Source organism: Aedes albopictus, chromosome 3 (genome assembly GCF_035046485.1).
Source record: "Aedes albopictus strain Foshan chromosome 3, AalbF5, whole genome shotgun sequence".
Lineage (NCBI taxonomy): Eukaryota > Metazoa > Arthropoda > Insecta > Diptera > Culicidae > Aedes > Aedes albopictus.
In genome coordinates, this window is record NC_085138.1 from 31,505,807 (window position 1) to 31,527,297 (window position 21,491).

Sequence of the window (21,491 nt, forward strand, 5' to 3'; positions counted from 1 at the left end):
CCGCGGCCCCCTGGGGGGCCGTGAAGCCAGTCCAAGGGGGCCGCGATGTTACCAAAAACTTGTTAAATTTTTATTCTATTTTGTGCAAATCATACCAATTTTTAATTTTGTAAACCGTTACCCCCCAAAGCCACAATTTTTAGGAACAAATTTTCAGTATAAAACGCCTTCGGAAGAAAAAATTTTCGGCTGCGCCGCTATTTTTCAGCTACACCTCAAATTGAATGTACATGACATCATTGCTTACGTATGTGAGTGTCGAATAAAAACAAACGTATCATTGACCGTCGAAAACCCCGCCCACAGTAAGTTTCTGGCTACGACACTGTACTTAAAAAAATTCGGTTTCATTCATTTAATTCATTTTTTTTCAACAAATTTCATTGGGCCCCAGATGTTTCCACAATTCTTGAAGAGGGTCGCCACCTCAAAAAGGTTGGGAACCCCTGCTCTAAATAACTCTATTTATTACGATCGTTCACGCAAAAACGGCTTCGCTCAAAAATGTGTTCGGCCCGCACATTTTTAGTAAACATCCATGCCGCACATGACTGTGTTGGAAACACACATTTTTTTTAAAATTGCTCGTACGCTCACATGAGCATGTATTTTGCAATAATTTCGACATGGCAACCTCACTGGGTTTATAAACCACCTTCAAATACCGAAAAATATTGATATTTTGCAAAAATGTGAGCGAACGAGCAATTTAAAAAAAAAAGTGTGTTTCCAACACAGTCATGTGCGGCATGGATGTTTACTAAAAATGTGCAGGCCGAACACATTTTTGAGCGTAGCCGTTTTTGCATGCTTTGCGCCACACGCGCATATTTATACTGTTCCCAATGCACTCTAAAATACGGTGGAAAGTTCTCGATGCACGCGCGATGATGACGGTTGATGATGATGATGATCAGCTTCGGACGCGCACACCGGGCGTGGAAGTTCTCTCTTTGGGGTCGTCCATAAATGACGTAGCTTTTTGGGGGGGAGGGGGGTGTTTGTGATTTTGTGACGAAATGTGACGATAGGGGTGTAGGGGTTTATGATATGCTACGTAGCTTTCTACTAGGTCTATTGAAATACATATTTCATAATCAATAATATTTTTACTTGCATTAAGTATCATGATACAGTAAACAAAAAAAAATATTGCATTATTTTCTTTTCTCTTCAAAAGTTCCTTATATAGTTTCCAACAATTTCTTAAGGAGCTCCTCTAGGAGGAATTTCTCATTGTGTTCTTCATAGGTTTCCCCAACAGGAGATGGATAATATTTCCACAGGATTTCCTATCGGGAATCCCAGAAAAAAAATTCTGAAAACATTCCAAAAGGATCATGAGGAATCTCAGAAGGAATCTCTGAAGGAACTTCCAGAAGAGTTTCAGAAGGAACTCCTGGAACAATCTTGAAAGGAAATAGAGACATTTCAAAAGAAATCCCGCGAGGAGTACCTGGAGCAATTCTAGATGAAGCTTTCGGAGAAATCTTGAATTAACTTCTGGAAGAATCTAAGAAGTGAATATTTGTAAGAAACTCCTGGTTTAATTTCTAAAAACAGCACGGAAGAAATAATTGAAAGAATTCCGCAACGAATTCCTGAAGAAATCCCGGAAATAACTTTTGGGGAATCACGGAAGTATATCTGGATATAAAGTCTAAGAAAGAAAATCATGGAGGAATTCCAGAAATAGTTCAATTCAATTCGCTTTATTTTAGAGACTTTCAGCCTTGGGCTGGTTCATCTCTATTCCAGAAATAGATGCTTCCGAATCCGTAAAGGGATTCCTCGCAGAATTCTAAGAGATCCTGGTGAAATCCTGGATGGAGTGAATAGAGGGATGCCGGAAAAAGTTACTGGAGGAGTCCCGGGAAAAAAATCCTGGATAAATCCTAGAAGGAAGTCTTCGAGGAATCCCAGAAGAATCCAGGAAGGAAATACTGAAGGAATCCAAAAAAGAACACCTGGAGAAATCCCAGATCAACTCCTGGGAGGGTTTTGAAAGAATGCCGGAGGGGTTGCATGCCGAGATCTTGGAATGAATATCTGAGTGAATTCCTGAAGGAAACCAAGAAGGAACTCCTGGAGGAATCCCGAAAGGAACTTCTTTAGGAAACACAGAAAGAAGTTCTGATGGAATCTCAAGAGAAATTCCGGTTAAAATCCCTGTAGAGATGTCCAAAGAAACTGCTGGTGGAAGAGAGGAGAAGAAAACCTTGAAAGGGGTTTCCTTGGACAAACTTTTAGAAAAACCTTTAAAAAAACTCCTGGAGAAATCTCAGAAGGAGCTTTTGGAACAATCTAAGAAGGAACTCCGGAATGAATTATTGGAGGGATCTTTGAAGGAACCCCTGAAGGAATACAATAAGGAGAAATTCTCGAACGGAATCCCAAAGAAAATTCATGGAGAAATCCCAGAAGGAAGTGCTGGAGGAACTAAAAAGGGAGACATTCTCAAAAACGGGAATCCCAAAAAAAAACTTCTTGAGGCAAAATGAACTTCTGTAAGAACTTTAGAAGAAACTCCTGCAGGGTCCTTAGAATGTCGTGGTGAATTTTATTCAAATGAAACCAATTTGATATTCTTAATAGATTTCTTAGTGAGCAAACTAATACCATCAGCTTCTGGTCTAATGTGGTATTGAGAGCATCAATTTCCTGTTCTTCGGCATCAAGCAGAACGATGGATGGTTTATTGAGTCATTAACTTTGGTGATAATAATCTCCACTGGTTGCACCTATGGTCTTGATGTCGGCGATCTGAACCTGGCAGTCGGCATTTTTTTCTTGTTATTGTGTTTTTTTCATAATATTTTATTAACACACAAGTTAAAATTGAAATCAGAGCTAATTTCCAGTTTTCTTTTTACATGAAAATTTTGTTGAGGGGGGGGGTGTTTAACAAGCTACGTCATTTATAGAGGGGGGTATCTGAATTTGTGACGAAATGCTACGAGGGGGGAGGGGGGTATTAAACATCGCTTTAAAAAAGCTACGTCATTTATGGACGACCCCTTTCTCTGTGTCGGCTTCGTCGGGTCACTCATCTCTCGTGGGCTCTCGCCTCACTCGTCACACGTTTGTCGTCGTTTTTTCGGTCGCTCGTATACACTCGTTGCACGGGTGTGCGGGTCGCAACTGAGCAACTGTTTTGCTAGCTCCGACCGTGCGCTCCCTCTCAATATGCGCCGACTGGTAGCCAACTGCTGCTGGTCGATGGGAGGTGGGATTTGATGGGCGCAAGATGATGTCGGTGGTGCGTTTCTATACTTTAGTTCGCTTTGCGGACTGAACAGGGATGTTTCGGGGGATTTGAGTCAAGATTTTTTTGTGTTTTCATGGGATTACGAGGAATTCTGGGGTATTTCACTATTATTGAGTGGGTTTCAGGGGTATTCCAAGGGGCTTTAGGAGCAATTCGAGGGATCTCAGGAGCCTTTAAAGGGCGCTGCAAGAGGATTGAGGGGCGTTTTAAAGTATTTCAGAGTCTGCTCTGAAACTTCCTGAAATGCCTCAAAAATCTCCCTTAAGCCCCCCTCCCCTCCCCGGGCACCCCATGTAACGCACCTAAGAGGCTTCGAAACCCCTGAGAACTCCTCCGTAACGCTTCCGTAACGCCTTTGAATCCCAAGAAAATGATCTGAAACTCTTTGAAGTGCCTCCAAAATCCCCCTTTAAACCCCTTCGGATCCCATGTAACGCACCTGAGGGGCTCCGAAGCCCCCGAAACCTTTCCGTAACGCCGTATTTTAGAGTCTGCTCTGAAACTTCCTGAAATGCATCAAAAATCTCTCTTAAGCCCCCCCCCCCCCACCCTAATGAGACCTTTGGAAACACCCAAAAAGGAATTTGTAACCTTCCTTTGTGCTCCTCTGTAAACGCCCCTTGGCCGCCGCTGCAATAGTTCCCGTCATTATTAAATGTTCCTATGTACAATATTAATTCTGAGTAGCTTTCTCTCTTTTCATGCAGGGCATAGAAAAAGGTGCAAAATAACATGAACATTCATAGTAATAACAGCTACATTGAAATAAATAAATAATAATAAATAACCATACATTCATAGTACAGTCGAGACTCTCATAAGATCACTGGTCGGGGGGCGCAATAGGAATCCGCTTAATAGGAGACTAAGAGCTTATGGGATTTCGGCTTTTTGGGGTGTGGCCTATTATCTCGGGTGTGTTAAGAGTTAGCTCAAAATTTTTGGTTTATTTGATTAGTTGGCAACTTGGGCGCTAGAGGGACCATCAACAATTTGATGCTGAATTGCACTACAGGAACCATATCAGGTTGTCAAGCAAACGTTACGATATGCGACAGCTCAAGACCCTGATAATTTGGAAGGATAGTGTCTTCGGGAAAGTTGTTGGGTACGCCAATAACTTACTGACGATGAGTTGCAAAGTTCGAAATTCCTCCACTAGGTGGCGCTAGTGAGCAAGTAAATTTTCAAAACCTCATATCTCAGAATCCCGATAACTCAGAAAGTTGGTGTCTTTGGCAAAGTTGATCAGTATAACATAAACTAACATAAAAATAAACACTTGTTTCGCAATTCTGCCACTAGGCGGCGCTAGTGAGCATGTAAATTTTCAAAACCTCATATCTAAAAATCCCGATAACTTAGAAAGTTGGTGTCTTCGGCAAAGTTGATCAGTATGACATAAACTTACAAAAACATAAACACTTGTTTCCCATTTCTGCCACTAGGCGGCGCTAGTGAACATGTAAATTTAGAAATCTCATAGCTCAGAATCCTGATTACTTAGAAAGTTGATCAGTATGACAGAGACTCACGTAAAACGGGACATTTGATTTAAAATTCTGACACTAGGCAGCTCTAGTGAATCTCGTAGCTCAGAATCCTGATAATTTAGAAAGATGGTGTATTCGGCAATGTTGATCAATATGCCAGAGACAAACAAGTGTTGCGAAACAATATGCGAAACAAGTGTTTATTTTTATGTAAGTTTTTGTTATACTGGTCAACTATGCCGAAGACACCATCTTTCTAAATTATCAGGATTCTGAGCTACGAGATTCACTAGAGCTGCCTACCCAAGCAACCAAAAGTTCGGATACCACTTGAAGAACGAACTCAGAAGTTTAGGTTTGGTTCAATTCAAGTTTCGTTGAACTTAAATCTCCAAAAAGTTCCTTATGTATTAGTTATGAACTTGGAAGTACATGTACAAGCTTTTGACATCTCTTCAAAACGACATTAAAGTCGAAAAAATGTCCAGAAAGAACTTATGCTGAACTTTAAAACCGAGTTCAATCAAATATTAACCGAACTCATGTTGAACTTTTTCGTGCCTTTAAAACTCAAATATAGTTCATTCGGACATATTACAACAACTTGAAATGTTCCGTTCCGAACTTGTTTCGGACTTGTTTTGAACTTACTACTCAAAGTTCGGATAAATATTAACCGTACCAAAAGTGAACTTCATTTGAACTTCGACAGCGGGGCCGGGGAGAAGTTCTCATTCAATTAAATCACTCGGAAAACGAGCGCAGCAGCCACAGCTTGTGTTAACTTCACAAGTACACTTTGTTTCACTATAATATTTCAACATACTTACTTGTAATCAACCCAAAGCACCCGTATTGCGTGGCTCAAAAGCTGCCCCCGCAGCGGAAAACTGTTCTGCCCAGGATTCCGCCGGAGTTTTTTCGGCTGCGGATAAAAGCCTTCCAGCTTTGCTGGATGCTTCAACCCCGTCTCACTTGCCGCACCAGCGTGCCGGTAATCGACGATCAACGCGATCGTTGTCACTGAAAACTTATAAACTTTTCTGCATGATTGGCACTAATTTATTGCTTTGCACTTGTTTCAATTACGAACCAAAACAAACTGAAAATGTCAAACTATGTAAGTTCACAAAAAGTTCAACGTAAACTTCTTTCGAACCTTCGGCTTGAGGTTCAGAGAAAGTTCACACGCGAACCTGATTGAGCTCTACTAAATGATATCAGCACATTGAGTAAAATCCCGCAGTATCTAACAACACATACATGGAGTAGTGGTTAGGCGCCGACTTTCAACGAGGAGAACCCGAGTTCAATTCTCAGTAAGTAAAAACATTAAAAATTATTTCAAGGTATTAGTCAATTTGGATTACACATGTACTACTGTCTTATAATAATAAATTGCTTTTGAGGACTAAGCGCATTTTTTTTTTCATTTTTTCGAAGCTTATTTTTAAGCTGAATAGCGTTCCTTTCAGCGACACAAGAGTACTTTTTGTGAACTCAAGTTCGGTCAATTACTTAAAAAGTGAGCTGAATAGAATGCTATTCATCTTCCTTCGAATAGCTGATTAAGCCCAAACATGCTATTTTATCCGAACTTTTGGTTGCTTGGGTAGTGTCAGAATTTTAAATCAAATGTCCCGTTTTACGTGAGTCTCTGTCATACTGATCAACTTTCTAAGTTATCAGGATTCTGAGCTACGAGATTTCTAAAATTTGCATGTTCACTAGCACCGCCTAGTGGCAGAATTGCGAAACAAGTGTTTATTTTTATGTAAGTTTATGTCATACTGATCAACTATGCCAAAGACACAAACTTTCTAAGTTTTTTTTTTGTGTCTGTATTTGAGAGGCTTTCAGCCTGGTCGCGTACTTTCTAAGTTATCAGGATTCTTAGATATGAGGTTTTCAAAATTTACATGCTCACTAGCGCTGCCCAGTGGAGGAATTTCGAACTTCGCAACTCATCATCAGTAAGTTATTGGCGTACCCAGCAACTTTTCCGAAGACACTATCCTTCCAAATTATCAGGGTCTTGAGCTGTCGCATATCGTAACGTTTGCTTGACAACCTGATATGGTTCCTGTAGTGCAATTCAGCATCAAACTGTTGATGGTCCCTCTAGCGGCCAAGTTGCCAACTAATCATATGAACCAAAGTTCTAAATGGTAGATCTTATCAAGCCCTAAAACTTTGCCGAAGAAAGTATTGAGCTAACTCTTAACACACCCGAGATAATAGGCCACACCCCCAAAAAGCCTAAATCCCATAAGCTCTTAGTCTCCTATAACGCTCACCCCTGTCTAGTAGGAGTTCGTTTAATAGGAGTCCGTTTAATAGGAATTCGTTTAATAAGAGACTCGGCTGTTATAACAGCTGCCAATCGGAATCGCTCATGTAGTGCCCAAGTGGACAAAAGAGCTGTATAACCTTATTTATCCTTATTTAACTTATAAGTGTTAAGAATAAAAGATACAAATATACAAGATGGCGGTTTTAAATTCAAGACGGCGGCTAGTTATTGATGTTTTGAGCTCAAAATAATGCAATATGGGTATATTTGGTATGGGAAAGATAACTGGAATAAAAAAAAAACTAAAATATCCAAGATGGTGGCTCCAAATTCAAAATGACGGTTGTTCTATGGAGTTTTAGGCCTTCAAACCATGCAATATGGGTATTGGGTGTAATATGGAGAATATGTTCGGAGTCCAAAAATGTTGGCCAGAATATTCAAGATGGCGATCTGCATTCTAATATCGCATCCCAAAACTCAAGATGGTGGCTATTCAATTGTGTTTTGGGCTAATAAATCATTCAATGAGGGGGATTTGGTATAGGAAGGATTTCCGGAGTCCAAATATAGCATTCAGATGCTTCTGGATGCTTTTGGACTCCGGAAATCCTCCCAATACCCTCCCAATACCCTCATTGAATGATTTATCCAAGATTCCGGCTGTTTGATGGAGTTTTAGGCTCTAAATCCATTCAATATGGGTGCATATAGCTGATATGAGGAAGAAGCCTGGAGTCCAAAATGGCGATCAGAATTTTTAAGATGACCTAAATTCAGAATGGCGGCTCAAAATTGCAGCTTTCTTTTAAAAGTTTATTACGAAAAAGTAATGAAGCACTACAAATGCATATGAAGATATAACACATTGTAGTGGAACACTTAAAATGCGTAATAAATTAGGTCATTACATATGAACATTAAGGTCCCATATAGCCAAGGTGGTAAACGCACGGGTATTCAGCATGACCATGCTGAGGGTGACGGGTTCGATTCCCGGTCGGTCCAGGATCTTTTCGTAAAGAAAATTTCCTTGACTTCCTTGGGCATAGAGTATCTTCGTGCCTGCCACACGATATACACATGCAAAATGGTCATTGGCAGAGGAAGCTCTCAGTTAATAACTGTGGAAGTGCTCATAGAACACTAAGCTGAGAAGCAGGCTTTGTCTCAGTGAGGACGTTACGCCAAGAAGAGGAGGACATATGAACATTAGTATGGGACACGCTTATATGGAAAAAATAAATCCTTGCTCCAATGAACTTTTTAGATCCCATTTAGGTCCCATATAAACTGTACAAAATTTCAGCGCAATCGGTGAAACTATAACTTAGCGCAAGCGGTTCAAAGTTTGCATAGGATTTACTATGGGAAAAGTTACACTTTCAAACAAAAAATCCTAGAGGTCACCTTCTGTCTCCTTAATTCAAATCGATCAATGTTTCTTGTAGAAAAATCATTTATGAAACTTTCCTTCGAAGACCGCAAAACAATTGGATGCTTGTGGAAAAAGTTATTGATTTATTATCAATTAGTGATCCAACGAACGGCTTTTTGTTTTGTTTTATCAGCAGCACTGCTGCTGCCGTTGTTGCATGGGGTGGCGGGAGGCATCACCACCCCCAGAAACAGCAGCAGCCAAGTGCTGCTTATAAAACAAAACAAAAATCCGTTCGATGGATCACTAATTGATAATAAATCAATAACTTTTTCCACAAGCATCCAATTGTTTTGCGGTCTTTGAAGGAAAGTTTCATAAATGATTTTTCTACGCGAAGCATTGATCGATTTGAATTAAGGAGACAAGAGATGATCTCTGGGATTTTTTATCTGAAAGTGTAACTTTTCCCACAGTAAATCCTATGGAAACTTTGAACCGCTTGCGCTAAATTATAGTTTCACCGATTGCGCTGAAATTTTGCACAGTTCATATGGGACTTAAATGGAATCAAAAAAGTCAACTGGAGCGAGAATTTGATGTTTGTCCCATACTAATGAACATACACTACAGAGAACATATTGTTGCCCTGTTACCCTATTGGATAACAATTTCTAATGACAGTATGACGAGGTTTCATTTATGTTGTTGGTCCATCAGTCAATCCTGTAATCGTATTTTCTCTGGCAGGTTGCCTTTTGTTCGTAGCATTAGTTGCTTCCATAGCTTGAGTTTTGTCTAGGAATTTTTTAATCCTAAGGGGGCATTCTGAATCAATTTTTAATGGAAGACGTCTACACTTTGATGTATCTGTTAGGGAAGTCTTCTAGTTCATATCAGTGCCCGAAATGGCCTAAATGTAGGCCATCAATAAGAGGCCGATGATATCTCAAGATGCTCTATTGCTGCAGAGCACTCTAAATGCGCATTACACTTAGGGCTTAAGGCTCAAACATCAAAAGCCCGATAAACGAAACGATGTCTGGTGCCATAAAATGGATTTTTGTTAAACGTATGAAAGTGCGATATTCATCAACATATCACTTGAGTTTTGGTGAAATGGGTTTTTCGAAGGCACGAGAAAGGCGCCACCACCGCTAGGTGGATTAATTTGGGTTTTTTATTTTAATATACTTTAGTTTATCTCATTATGCGGTAGGAACTGCTGATTTCTATCCTCCCATGAGCTGAGGGAAATAATCCATCCATCAGTTAGTATCCCTTGATACTATCGAAAGATATGTTTGATGCTTATAGATGATAGAGATAATTTTGTTGCCTGTTGCAGAAGCCGTCGTGGTCGTAGACGCTGGTGTCGAGGTTGACGTCGTGGAGCTTGATGTGCTGGGCGATGCAGCTGTCGTCGTTGTTGTGGGATTTGGACTCGCGGTGATCGGATCAGCGGTTGTCTTCGTTGTGAAAACTGAACTCTTTGTGGTGGTAGATGTTGGTGCAGAGGTTGTTGTCGTTTGAGCTGGAACGCTGTTACATGCATCACCAAATTCGCATGTTGCGCAGTTTTCCATTTCAACATTGTCGCTCCAGCTATCGCAGAAATTAGTAGTACTGTAGGTACATCCTTTTTGAACCACTAGAACGTAACTTCCCGTCAGAGCACTTTGATAGTACAAATCTAAGTTATAGCACTTGAATGTTGAGCTTGGCGCCGCGGTCCATAAACTTAGGTTTATATGACCCAGACCTCGATGATGGTTATTCACTAAGTCAGCGTTACACTCTTGTGCTACCGGTTGATTATTACAGGATTGACGATCCTGACAGATCGTGCACTGTAGAGCGTTGGTAGCTGGAAAATCGTTACAGTTTTATCTCTTTCCACATTTCCCATAAATCATTCGTTTTCTTTACTCATTTTTTTTTAACAAACGCGGGACAATTCGTAGCCGTTAATTTGTCCCCCTTTTAACAAAAACTGACAAGGAAAACAAAGGACTTATCAATATCTGAGAAAGACCACCTGATAACCAGATAGAAAACTGTCTGGGTGATCGAGAGGACCCGAAGGCTACTTACCGTGAATCAGGACGATCGAAAGCAAAACTTGACGTTGGAAGGCCATGATGGTCGCCGTTACTAACAGTTTTCTGCCAGACGAATGGATTCGAGCTGACCGTGTAACTGGTGCGTTGAATGCCAAATGGAAGGGTGAAAGCTTACGCGTGCACTGATAGGAACCGAGTTTCGTTTTTATCACGAGTTAAGTAAATAGTTAACTCGAGATAGAACCGAAGATCGGATCTTTGTGGATACTTGAACTGAAGAGGCTATTACTGTGGAAATCAATCAAAACCAACTAAATTGTTCGATGTTAGATTAGAAATTTTGCTATGTCATTTGTTTGAAATTTGCCTGTTTGAACAAAAAGATATAAAGTTAGAATCTAAAACAGTGTTGCACCATTGTGGCACATATTTATCGTAACTGTGGATTCAGACAGGTGATCACTTACCTTACCGGTCAGACTAAGGACTGAGTGGCCTCTGCTGTACACAGTAGCCGTCTCCATTCTACTCGGTCCATGGCTGTTGTTTCCACCTGATCGACCCACCTAGCTCGCTGCGCACTACGTCTTCTTGTACCGGTCGGAAGACTCTCGAGAACCATTTTAGTCGGGTTGCTATCCGACATCCTGATGACGCAACCCACCCACCGTAGCCTCCCGATTTTCGCGGTATGGACGATGATTGGTTCTCTCAGCAGCTGATGCAGCTCGTGGTTCATTCGCCTTCTCTAAGTCCCGTCTTCCATCTACACTCCGCCGTAGATGGTACGCAACACCCTCCGCTCCGCGCGTTGGCCCTCTGCACGCAGGGTCCATACTTCATGCCCATAGAGGACTACCGGTCTAACCAGCGTTTTGTAGATAGTATATGTCGTGTGACGGCGAACCTTGTTCGATCGTGGAGTTCTGCGGAGCACAAAGTAAGCTCGATTTCCTGCCACAATGCGTCTCTGAATGTCTCTGCTGGTGTTGTTATCGGCGGTCACTAGTAAGCCCAAGTACACGAATTATTCAACCGCGCGATACACCCTTACTTTGTCTTCGACACATTTTTGACTAATCCGATTCGCCTGGCTTTAATCTTTAGTCGGATGTACGTTTCCGCCATGGTCCCAAATTTGCGAGCTATAATATCTACATCATCAGTGAAACCAAGCAGCTGAACGGACTTCGTGAAAATCGTTCCACTCGTGTTTATCCCCGCTCTTCTTATTACACCTTCTAAAGCAATGTTGAACAGCAAGCACGAAAGACCTTCACCTTGCCGTAACCCTCTGCGAGATTCGAAGAAACTCGAGAGTGTCCCTGATACTCGAACTACGCACATCACTCGATCCATCGTCGCCTTGATCAACCGTATCAGTTTATCCGGGAATCCGTATTCGTGCATAATCTGCCATTGCTGTTCTCGATCGATTGTATCATACGCCGATTTGTAATCGATGAACAAGTGATGTGTGGGCACGTTGTATTCGCGGCATTTCTGCAACACCTGGCAGATGGCGAACATCTGGTCCGTTGTAGCGCGTTCACCCATAAATCCAGCCTGATATTGCCCCACGAACTCTCTTGCAATCGGTAATAGACAGCGGCATAAAATTTGAGAGAGTATCTTGTACACCCTTAAACGAAAGTTCACAGCGAATGAGTAACTTGCTAAAAGACAAAGGATTTTTCACTCAGATTTGCTTACGACTGGATCAGCACAAAAAATGTGCTGATCCGGTGTTACACAAATTTGCGTAAAGTTTCACACAATGCATGAAATCTTTTGTCTTTTCGATCGCTGCGTGAAAGTTACTCTTTGCTCCGTGTACATCGATCTTTCCGTGTAGGCAGCGCTCAGTAGTGTGATCGCGCGGTGGTTCCCGCAATCCAACTTGTCGCCCTTTTTGTAGATGGGACACACGATACCTTCCATCCATTCCTCCGGTAATACTTCCTCCTCCCAAATCTTGGTAATGACCCAGTGTAGTGCTCTCACCAGTGCTTCTCCACCGTATTTTAGAAGCTCGCTTGGTAGTTGATCTGCTCCAGCGGCTTTGTTGTTTTTCAACCGGCCAACCTCCTCCTCAATCTCTTGAAGGTTAGGGGCCGGAAGTCTTTCGTCCTGTGCACATACTCCTAGATCTGTTACCGCTCCACCTTCGGTACTTGCAACGTCGCCATTGAGGTGCTCATCGTAATGCTGCCGCCACCTGTCGCTCGCTCGTGATTATCTCGGCACATGTCGGCTTGTGGCACAAAGCCTCTGCGCGAGCGGTTCAGCTTCTCGTAAAACTTTCGTGTGTCCTAAGCGCGGTACAGCTCTTCCATCGCTTCGGGATCTCGTTCTTCATGCTGGCGCTTCTTCATCCGGAAGACTGAGTTCTGCCTGTTCCGCGCCTGTTCCACGCCTGTTTGTAACGTGCCTCATTCGCTCTCGTACGGTGTTGCAGCATTCTCGCCCATGCTGCATTCTTCTCGTTTTTCAACTGTTCACATTCGCCGTCGTACCAGTCGTTTCTGTGATTCGGAGTCGCGAAGCCTAGTGCTGTAGCCGAGGTACTACCTATGGCGGATCGGATGTCCCTCCAGCCATCTTCAAGTGTAGCTGCGCCAAGCTGCTCTTCCGTTGGTAGGGCCACTGCTAACTGCTGCGCGTAGTCTTGAGCCACTTCTACGTTACGAAGTTGCTCCCCAAGTAACACACATGTCACCGAAGAGTCACGGCGGCGCAGGTTTTTGTTGCGCAGAAGTCACTGTGACTTACTTCTAACAAATAAACACATACTTGCTAGAAGTAAGTCACAGTGACTTCTGTGCAACAAAAACCTGCGCCGCCGTGACTCTTCGGTGACAAGTGTGTTACTTGGGTCGATGTTGAGCCGCGGCGTTCGACTTCGACGCGTGGTGATAACGGTCGAATGTTCTGAGCGCATGCATACAGTGACTAAGTATTGCCCGTTGTGAAGATTTATAGATTCCGACGCAAATAAATGATTAGGCTCATTTTCAGCGTAGGTGCGTTATAAATGTTTTTTTACAATACAAAACTATCACCAAATGTGTACCTAACAACACAGCGTAAAATATTCACCAGGACGGGGTCTGGTTTTATATCTATGGGCCCACGCAAGAAAAATCCACGCAACTATTTTTCGCGCAGGAGTCTAAACAGGTGGAATCTCCGCAATAGTGATCCGAATCTATTTTCGCACTGCGGTATGTGCGGACGTTGATTATATCTGAGAAGAATTTACCGTCGATTAGAACGTGGTCGATTTGGTTTTCTATTTGATGGTCGGGTGATCTCCAGGTGTCTTTGTGGATATCTTTGCGGGGGAAGAAGGTGCTTTGGACTACCATACCACGGCAGGCTGCAAAGTTTACGCATCGCTGGCCGTTATCATTCGATACGGCGTGCAGGCTGTTTCGCCCGATTACCGGTCTGTACATTTCCTCCCTCCCTACCTGCGCGTTCATGTCGTCGACAACGATTTTCACGTCACGCGGCGTGCAACCATCGTATGTTTGCTCTAACTGCGCGTAGAACGCTTCTTTCTCGTCATCGGGTCTCCCTTCGTGTGGGCAGTGGACGTTGACGATGCTGTAGTTGAAGAAACGGTCCTTAACTCTCAACACGCATATCCTTGCGTTGATCGGCTCCCACCCGATCACACGTTGTTGCATCTTGCCCAACACTATAAATCCTGTTCCCAGTTCATTGGTGGTGCCACAGCTTTGGTAGAAGGTAGCCGCTCGATGCCCGCTTTTCCACACTTTCTGTCCAGTCCAACAAAGTTCCTGCAACGCCACGATGTCGAAGTTGCGGGGATGTAGTTCGTCGTAGATTATCCTGTCACATCCTGCGAAACCTAGTGACTTGCAATTCCATGTTCCAAGTTTCCAATCGTAGTCCTTATTTCGTCGCGTGGGTCTTTGCCGATTGTATCGAGTCGTATGTATTTTCTCCTATGTTATTCGCAATGGGGATTTTCACGGGTGGCTTATTGGGCCTACGCCAACACTCCTGTCTCGCCGGAGGGCCATCGTGCCAGTTCTGTTTAACGTCCCAACCATCACTGGGACGACCACGCTGATGGGGCTACCACCTTGGATCTAGCTGGGCGTGGTGCAGCGTTTCTTACTCAGCCGCTGGATGCCAGAACAGACGCTGTTTGAGCCTCGGGTCGTACCTCCTCAATCTAGCTGAAGCCAGAAGGACAACAGTGTCCAGGCTGCACTACCAGCTAAGTACACATCTCTTAGCTGGCGGTCTTTGTCATCGCTTGACCCGTGGAAGCATGAGGTAGGAACTTGTGAGGACCAGAGCTATGTTGGACGCTCTCCTTATCGATTCACCGTTTTGCAGCGTAAATATGTTTTCGGTAAATGGTACATTCCGTTAAATGGTTTTACGGTAAATGGCATTCCGGGTAATGGTTTTCCGGGTAATGGTATAGAATCCGCTAAAACATTTTCTCTTATAAGCAATTCTTAGTTAAGTCAAACGATTTTCCAAACTCATTATATAAGTCATGAATGCTTATAAAATTTTGTATTCGGTTCCTGGAATCCGAAAATATTACTGCTTAATCGGATAATTATACCTTTTACTGTAATCTTTCTACCTTCATGAAGACTAGCACGATCTTTCTCAAATTTGGACCATTAATAGACAACTTACAGTGGAAATTTGAGAATTGTTATGTTTTTTTTCAAAAAGTTACAGTTCAGCAGTTTTCGAAAAGTGAAAATTTTACCTATCCCGATCATTTTGTCTATCCCCTGCATAACATTATCAAATATATGTGCAATACTGAATCAAATATATGATGCAATACACATTCTTGTTGCTGCTTGATTTCTCCGTTTATTTTTTATAGATTGCAAACTGATTCAAATGTAATGCAGTACAGTTCCATTTATTTCAATATACACTAGCATTAAACGCAGGCCATACACGATCAATCTTTGGGGGGTGGAGCATTTTTTGGCGAATTTCTGTTCATAGGCTAAAAGACAAAAACAATTAGTACTTACGTTGGTATCCTAAGCCTAATTCTCATTGAAACCAGGCAGCCAGTTACATAATGTCTTGGATTTCCTATTTTTCATGCATATTCGCTAGGATATGATAAAAAGAAGGAAAACTTTGGTTGGTTTTAATTGATGGACCTCTCCCTTGTCAAGGAGATGACAAAGGGACACAAACAATATCTAATAGCTGCGGTCAATGCTCACCTAAATATTCTAATGTTTCGAAAAGCTTAAGCTTTTAGCTGTCTAATGGTGAGTTCTGATTTGAAATCGATGATTGCGAACAAAGCAAAAATCGCGATTCAATAATAAAATACTAAATAGCGTCTTTATGTAAATTATTTAGTATGTAAATAAAATACTAAATAGCGTCAAATGTAAATATTCTAGTGAAGGCTCGACTGTATTGTTTCAACTTTCATTAAAAACGGCTACGCAGTCTTGAAGTTAGCAAACGATGTTTATTACTTGCTCCACGTTTCGACACGGGGTTAGTGTCTTCTTCAGGGGGAAACAAATTTGGTCGTTTTTGATCTTGTGTTTCGTCTAACTGTAACTGTCCTGTCATTCGTTTGTTGATACATGACTTATTTAGCATGCTATAACTTTCAACGGACATTTGGTAAGTAATGAACATCATTTGCTAATTTCAAGACTGCGTAGCCGTGTTTAATGATAAATTATTCTTATATGCTTTGCGAGAACTTACAGTTTCAAAATTGTCCTGGTACACTTGCATCAATTTTTTGTACGCATCTTCCTGCGGGTCCACTGTGTAGTACAGTGTTCCAGCTGCATGTGGAATCGGTTTAAGTTTGAGCACTTCTATGGTATAGGTTTGTATGACATTCTCATATTTGTATTCCGTGCTCCTTTCTAGAGTACTTTGTTGAACTGGATTCGCCGTTGTTGATGGAATTATTGTAGGTTTCTCTGTCACTGTTATAGCTGTTAACTCAGCAAGAGGATCAATTTTATTGCCTGCAAAAAAAGGATGATACATCTGTACATAACATCAATGAAATTTACCAAATGCACCTAAGTCATCGTAATCGTCTAGAGGTCTTCCCAAAGATGGTTGGGAATCCATCTCTAATGGTTTTCCGTGTGAACAATGAAAGAAGTGGATGAAAACTAAAGTAGATTGCACACGGTTGAGTTTCTGAATAACGAAATGTGGGATTCCCCAGATCGCACACAACACTCCTTATCTTCTTTTAGTAGTTCTTTCAAATAGAAACAAACCCTGCTCTGCTTATGTTAAGTGTTATATGGACATTTTGAATAGGGTTCGATTTTGGCATTATCCTGTATTATATGGTTTTACCGATGTGCTAAGGAAGATCACAATTGTGCATATTCAATTAAAATGTAAACCGTAGTGTGGCCAGCAATAATCACATAAGTTGGGTAATTCGTCAATGTTGAATGGTTAGTACTGAAATTTTTGTTTGCATTTTTTTCGTGCATAATTCCACTGTAGTTGAAAAAATATCAAGTGAACATCTAGATCCACTCTTTTCCTGTATACACATTATATTCCATTTTACTAACTGATATGTCGCCAATTTAGTGGTTTACAGTTCGTTCCCCGAGCAGAGAAGAATATCAAATTCATAACAACAGCCTGTTTGTTGGAAAATCTTATTTTGTTATGATAAAGTTATTGAGATTCATCCACTATATGACATTTCAATGGGGGTAAAATATTATCTCCTGGGCGCCCATTAAAAACACCACCCCCGGCGAAGACTGGCGCTTGAGCCTAGCTATTTAGCACTGTAGTTGGAGGAAATGCCAATGCAGAACCCGTAGCTTCCGGGAAGGTAAGCCCAGCTCCCTGGGTTAGTGGGTTGGTGTCAGGCCCTGCGAGCCAGCCGTAAAAAGACTAGCACCGGAGAATCAACAAGAGAAGAATGCGAACCGATACCAATGGCGACGACCACAGCGACGAAAAGGGACTTGCGATTGGAAGCTCGGTACGTGAAACTACAGATCTCTCAACTTCATCGGGAGCACCCGCATACTCGCCGATATACTGAAGGACCGCGGGTTCGGAATCGTAGCGCTGCAGGAGGTGTGTTGGACAGGATCTATGGTGCGAACGTTTAGAGGTAATCATACCATCTACCAGAGTTGCGGCAACACATGTGAGCTGGGAACAGCTTTTATAGTGATGGGCGACATGCAGAGGCGCGTGATCGGTTGGTGGCCGATCGACGAAAGAATGTGCAGGTTGAGGATCAAGGGCCGATTCTTCAACATTAGCGTAATAAACGTGCACAGCCCTCACTCCGGAAGCACTGATGATGACAAGGACGCATTTTACGCGCAGCTCGAACGCGAGTACGACCGCTGCCCAAACCACGACGTCAAGATCATCTAAACGCTCAGGTAGGCCAGGAGGAGGAATTCAGACCGACGATTGGTAAGTTCAGCGCCCACCAGCTGACGAACGAAAATGGCCTACGCCTCATCGATTTCGCCGCCTCCAAGAACATGGCCATTCGTAGCACCTCTTTCCAGCACAGCCTCCCGTATCGTTACACCTGGAAATCACCACAACAAACGGAATCGCAAATCGACCACGTTCTGATTGATGGACGACACTTCTCCGACATTATCGACGTCAGGACCTATCGTGGCGCTAATATCGACTCTGATCACTACCAGGTGATGGTTAAACTCTCCGTTATTAACAATGTAAAGTACCGGCGGCCGCCCCGGTACGATCTAGAACGACTGAAGCAACCGGATGTCGCCACCGCATACGCGCATTGGTTCGACGAGGAGTGCAGAGCGCTTCTGGAGGAGAAGGATGCAGCGCGGGCGGTAATGCTGCATCATGGAACCCGACAGAATGTGGAGCGATACAGACAGATGCGGAAGCAGCAGACCCGTCTCTTCCGGGAGAAAAAGCGCCGCCTGGAAGAAGCGGAGTGCGAGGAAATGGAACTGCTGTGTCGTTCACAACAAACACGTAAGCTCTACCAGAAGCTCAACGCATCCCGCAAAGGCTACGTGCCGCAAGCCGAAATCTGCAGGGATAAGGATGGGAGCCTCCTGATGGACAAACGTGAGGTGATCGAAAAGTGGAAGCAGCACTTCGACGAGCACCTGAATGGCGAAGAGAATGTAGGCACTAGAGTGGGTCATCGTTTATATGAAAAATTGCGAAAAAATATGAAAAAAATGAAAAATTCAATGGTATCCCATCAGATAAAAGCTTCTTTGATCCCATTTCAGGACCCAAATAAGTGTGCAAAAATTGGGCACGATCGGTTGTGTCTACGTTTTGCGCATCGCGTTTGAAGTTTGTATGGGATTTTACAAGTGAAAACACACTTTTTTGCATTTCTCTCATGTCAAGCTCGATTTTTTCTAAAATCATGAAACCGATACAGAGAAAACATAGCCTAGGGTGTCCTGAAAAACTTTGTCGAAGACCGCGAAGTAATCTGATGCTAATGAAAAAAGTTATAGCATTGGTATTGCTTGCCGAAACAGCATGATTTTGTTGCTTTTGTTATTCCTTTACATGTTAAAACATAAAAACATGCATGCGGTTCGTTGGTTATAACTATTTTCACAAGCATTGGATCGCTTTGCGGTCTTCAACAAAGTTTTTCAGAACATCCTAGGCTATCATTTTACAGTATTGTGTAACCGTTCGCAGAATAGCGCTCGAGGTGTTAAAAAACTTGGCGGCTTAAGCGCCACTCTCATGGATGAGAGACCACCAGTTCAAGTTGAATTTGCCCGACTTTTGTTGACTCTTTCCCTCAGGGGACTCTCGAACGGTCGCTGGTTAAAGTTTACCGAAACTATACAAAAAAATACTTACACTAACTCCGGGATTTCGCTACTACTCTCCCCTTTTAAACGCAAAAAAAAGAAAACCTTGAGTTCGCTCAAAATCGCTGAACGCTGTTACGCAGTAGGCGAAAGCTCAAAATTCTAACTGAGTGAGAAGCGGAAAACCAAACTTAACACCGTAATTGGAGTGAATAACTCAGCACCGTCAAACGGAAGCAACTAAAACACAAACTCAGCTAGATTTCAAACAATTTCGCAAACTTAACTTTATTAGCTCATTCGGGTTGGACTTAAAGTTGTTCGATACGGAATGGAAATGAGCTACTAAATCATGGCCATGAATAGAGAAAAAAGCTCACATACCTGCGCAGGATTTTCATACTCGATGAACTCGTTGACACGATGACTCGAAGGCTTGACACGATGGCGTCCTCGCTCCTCCAGATTCGGTGGCGATGGCGGCGTTGTAACGATGCCGCTGGCGCTGCTGATTGGCGGCAGCGATGGAGGTCGAGCTCGTGCGGTATGGCCGAAACTAAAGCTGCGGGGGTGAGTGGCGGCTGGGCGGAGGCCTTCCGACTTTTGCAAGACGAGAACGTCCGGATTCGCCTTCCTCTTCAGAGGGAAGCCCCTTTTCCCAATCGACCCGGCTTCGCGTACCTTTCCGCTATGACCGAGCGGAGTCAAGGGAACTTCCAACCGTCGATTCAGGTCTCGATCCTGCGTACACTAATTGGCGGTGTACGGGGATCGCGTTCTCGATCAAAAGATCCAGGGGATTGTAGCTTGTCGGATCTTCACCGGCGGTTGATTGACGACCGCGGTAGTTCTCGCTTGGTTTGACTAGCGACTTCACTCACCCTCGTTTGACTGCCTTCGAAAGGCGGGCCTTGACGGGTGCACGAGCTCCAAAATGTCCGTGCTCCACGGACGGAAATGGCGGGCCCTGGTTTCGCCACAAAAGATTCCCCGATCCGACTCCGGTCGAATCCACAAAAATCCAGCCCGTACCAAAAAGTGCTTCGCGCTGCAAAGTCCAACGCGAAATCACAAATTAATGAACTAAATCAAATTAAAACTCAAATTACAACAAATTACCTTTTTGTACGTTTCAACGAATTCACTTAATAGAAATTTCGCGGAATTGGTCAGGTATACTGACGTTGGCAACGAAAAACTGTCAATCAAGAAAATTACGGTCAAGAATTAATAGCACTAGAAATTCACTCCAATTATCAATTACCGTTATAGCAAAATCACCAATAAAACATCAACTATAGAAAAACTCAAACTAACTCAATAAACTTCGAACTCTCGCGATAACTTCTAATCACCAGCCGTACTTGAGCGATAATGATCGAGCTTAAGATCTATGGCAAGCATGAAACTTCATCTTGGTCTCAAATCTCAAATCTCAAATTATTTCAAATTTTGCGCCAAGCAATTTTAGGATGGCGACATTGAGTTCACACCATCGGTGAGCCGACAAAAACCGAGTACATAAACCATTATAGTCGGGTTCGTGCTAAGTTCATATTGGATAACAGTTTGTACTGATGACGTCATTTTGACTCAATTTAACGTTTCGTCCTAATCGATTTATAATTACATTACTCTAATTCAGTTTATTCATTTTAATTCAGTTTATTATTTTACTTAAAAAGATAAAAACGTCAAAAGCTATAATTACATCAATAAAATTCAAAATAATATTTTGCTTAAAAAGACAAAAAACGTCAAACGTTACAATTGGTTAAAAAGTTTCAGACAAACTTTTTCAACTTATGACAAAAATGCAAAAAAGTATGTTTTCCCATACAAAATCCCATACAAATTTCAATTGCAATGCGCAAAGTGTAGACGCAACCGATCGTGTTCAAATTTTGCACAGATACTCAGAACACGAAACGGAACCAAAAAAGCTTTGATCTGAGAAAATGGTTCCGATGACCCACGCTAGTAGGCACGGAGGACCAAGGCAGCGGAGGAAATGACTATGTTGGTGCAGCAGAGGACGGGAACGAACAAACTCCCACGCTGAGGGAAGGTAAGGATGCCACCCACCAGCTCAAAAACAACAAAGCGGCTGGTAAGGACGGTATCGCAGCTGAACTCATCAAGATGGGCCCGGAAAAGTT

The 21,491-nt window shown here is 42.6% G+C and overlaps 2 protein-coding genes across 2 annotated transcripts; both read right to left on the minus strand.

The window, feature by feature from the left end:
• Nucleotides 1–9,590: 9,590 nt before the first annotated feature.
• Nucleotides 9,591–10,773, minus strand: LOC109419157 (integumentary mucin C.1). The gene is made up of 2 exons (XM_019693379.3): nt 10,527–10,773; nt 9,591–10,299 (listed from the first exon to the last, which is right to left on the minus strand). The coding sequence occupies exons 1-2, from the start codon at nt 10,570–10,572 to the stop codon at nt 9,701–9,703; spliced, it is 645 nt and encodes a 214-aa protein (XP_019548924.2). The 5' UTR covers nt 10,573–10,773; the 3' UTR covers nt 9,591–9,700.
• A 4,571-nt stretch (nt 10,774–15,344) lies between these two features.
• Nucleotides 15,345–16,661, minus strand: LOC109419158 (uncharacterized). The gene is made up of 3 exons (XM_062860757.1): nt 16,576–16,661; nt 16,247–16,518; nt 15,345–15,512 (listed from the first exon to the last, which is right to left on the minus strand). The coding sequence occupies exons 1-3, from the start codon at nt 16,625–16,627 to the stop codon at nt 15,465–15,467; spliced, it is 372 nt and encodes a 123-aa protein (XP_062716741.1). The 5' UTR covers nt 16,628–16,661; the 3' UTR covers nt 15,345–15,464.
• Between the last annotated feature and the right edge of the window lie 4,830 nt (nt 16,662–21,491).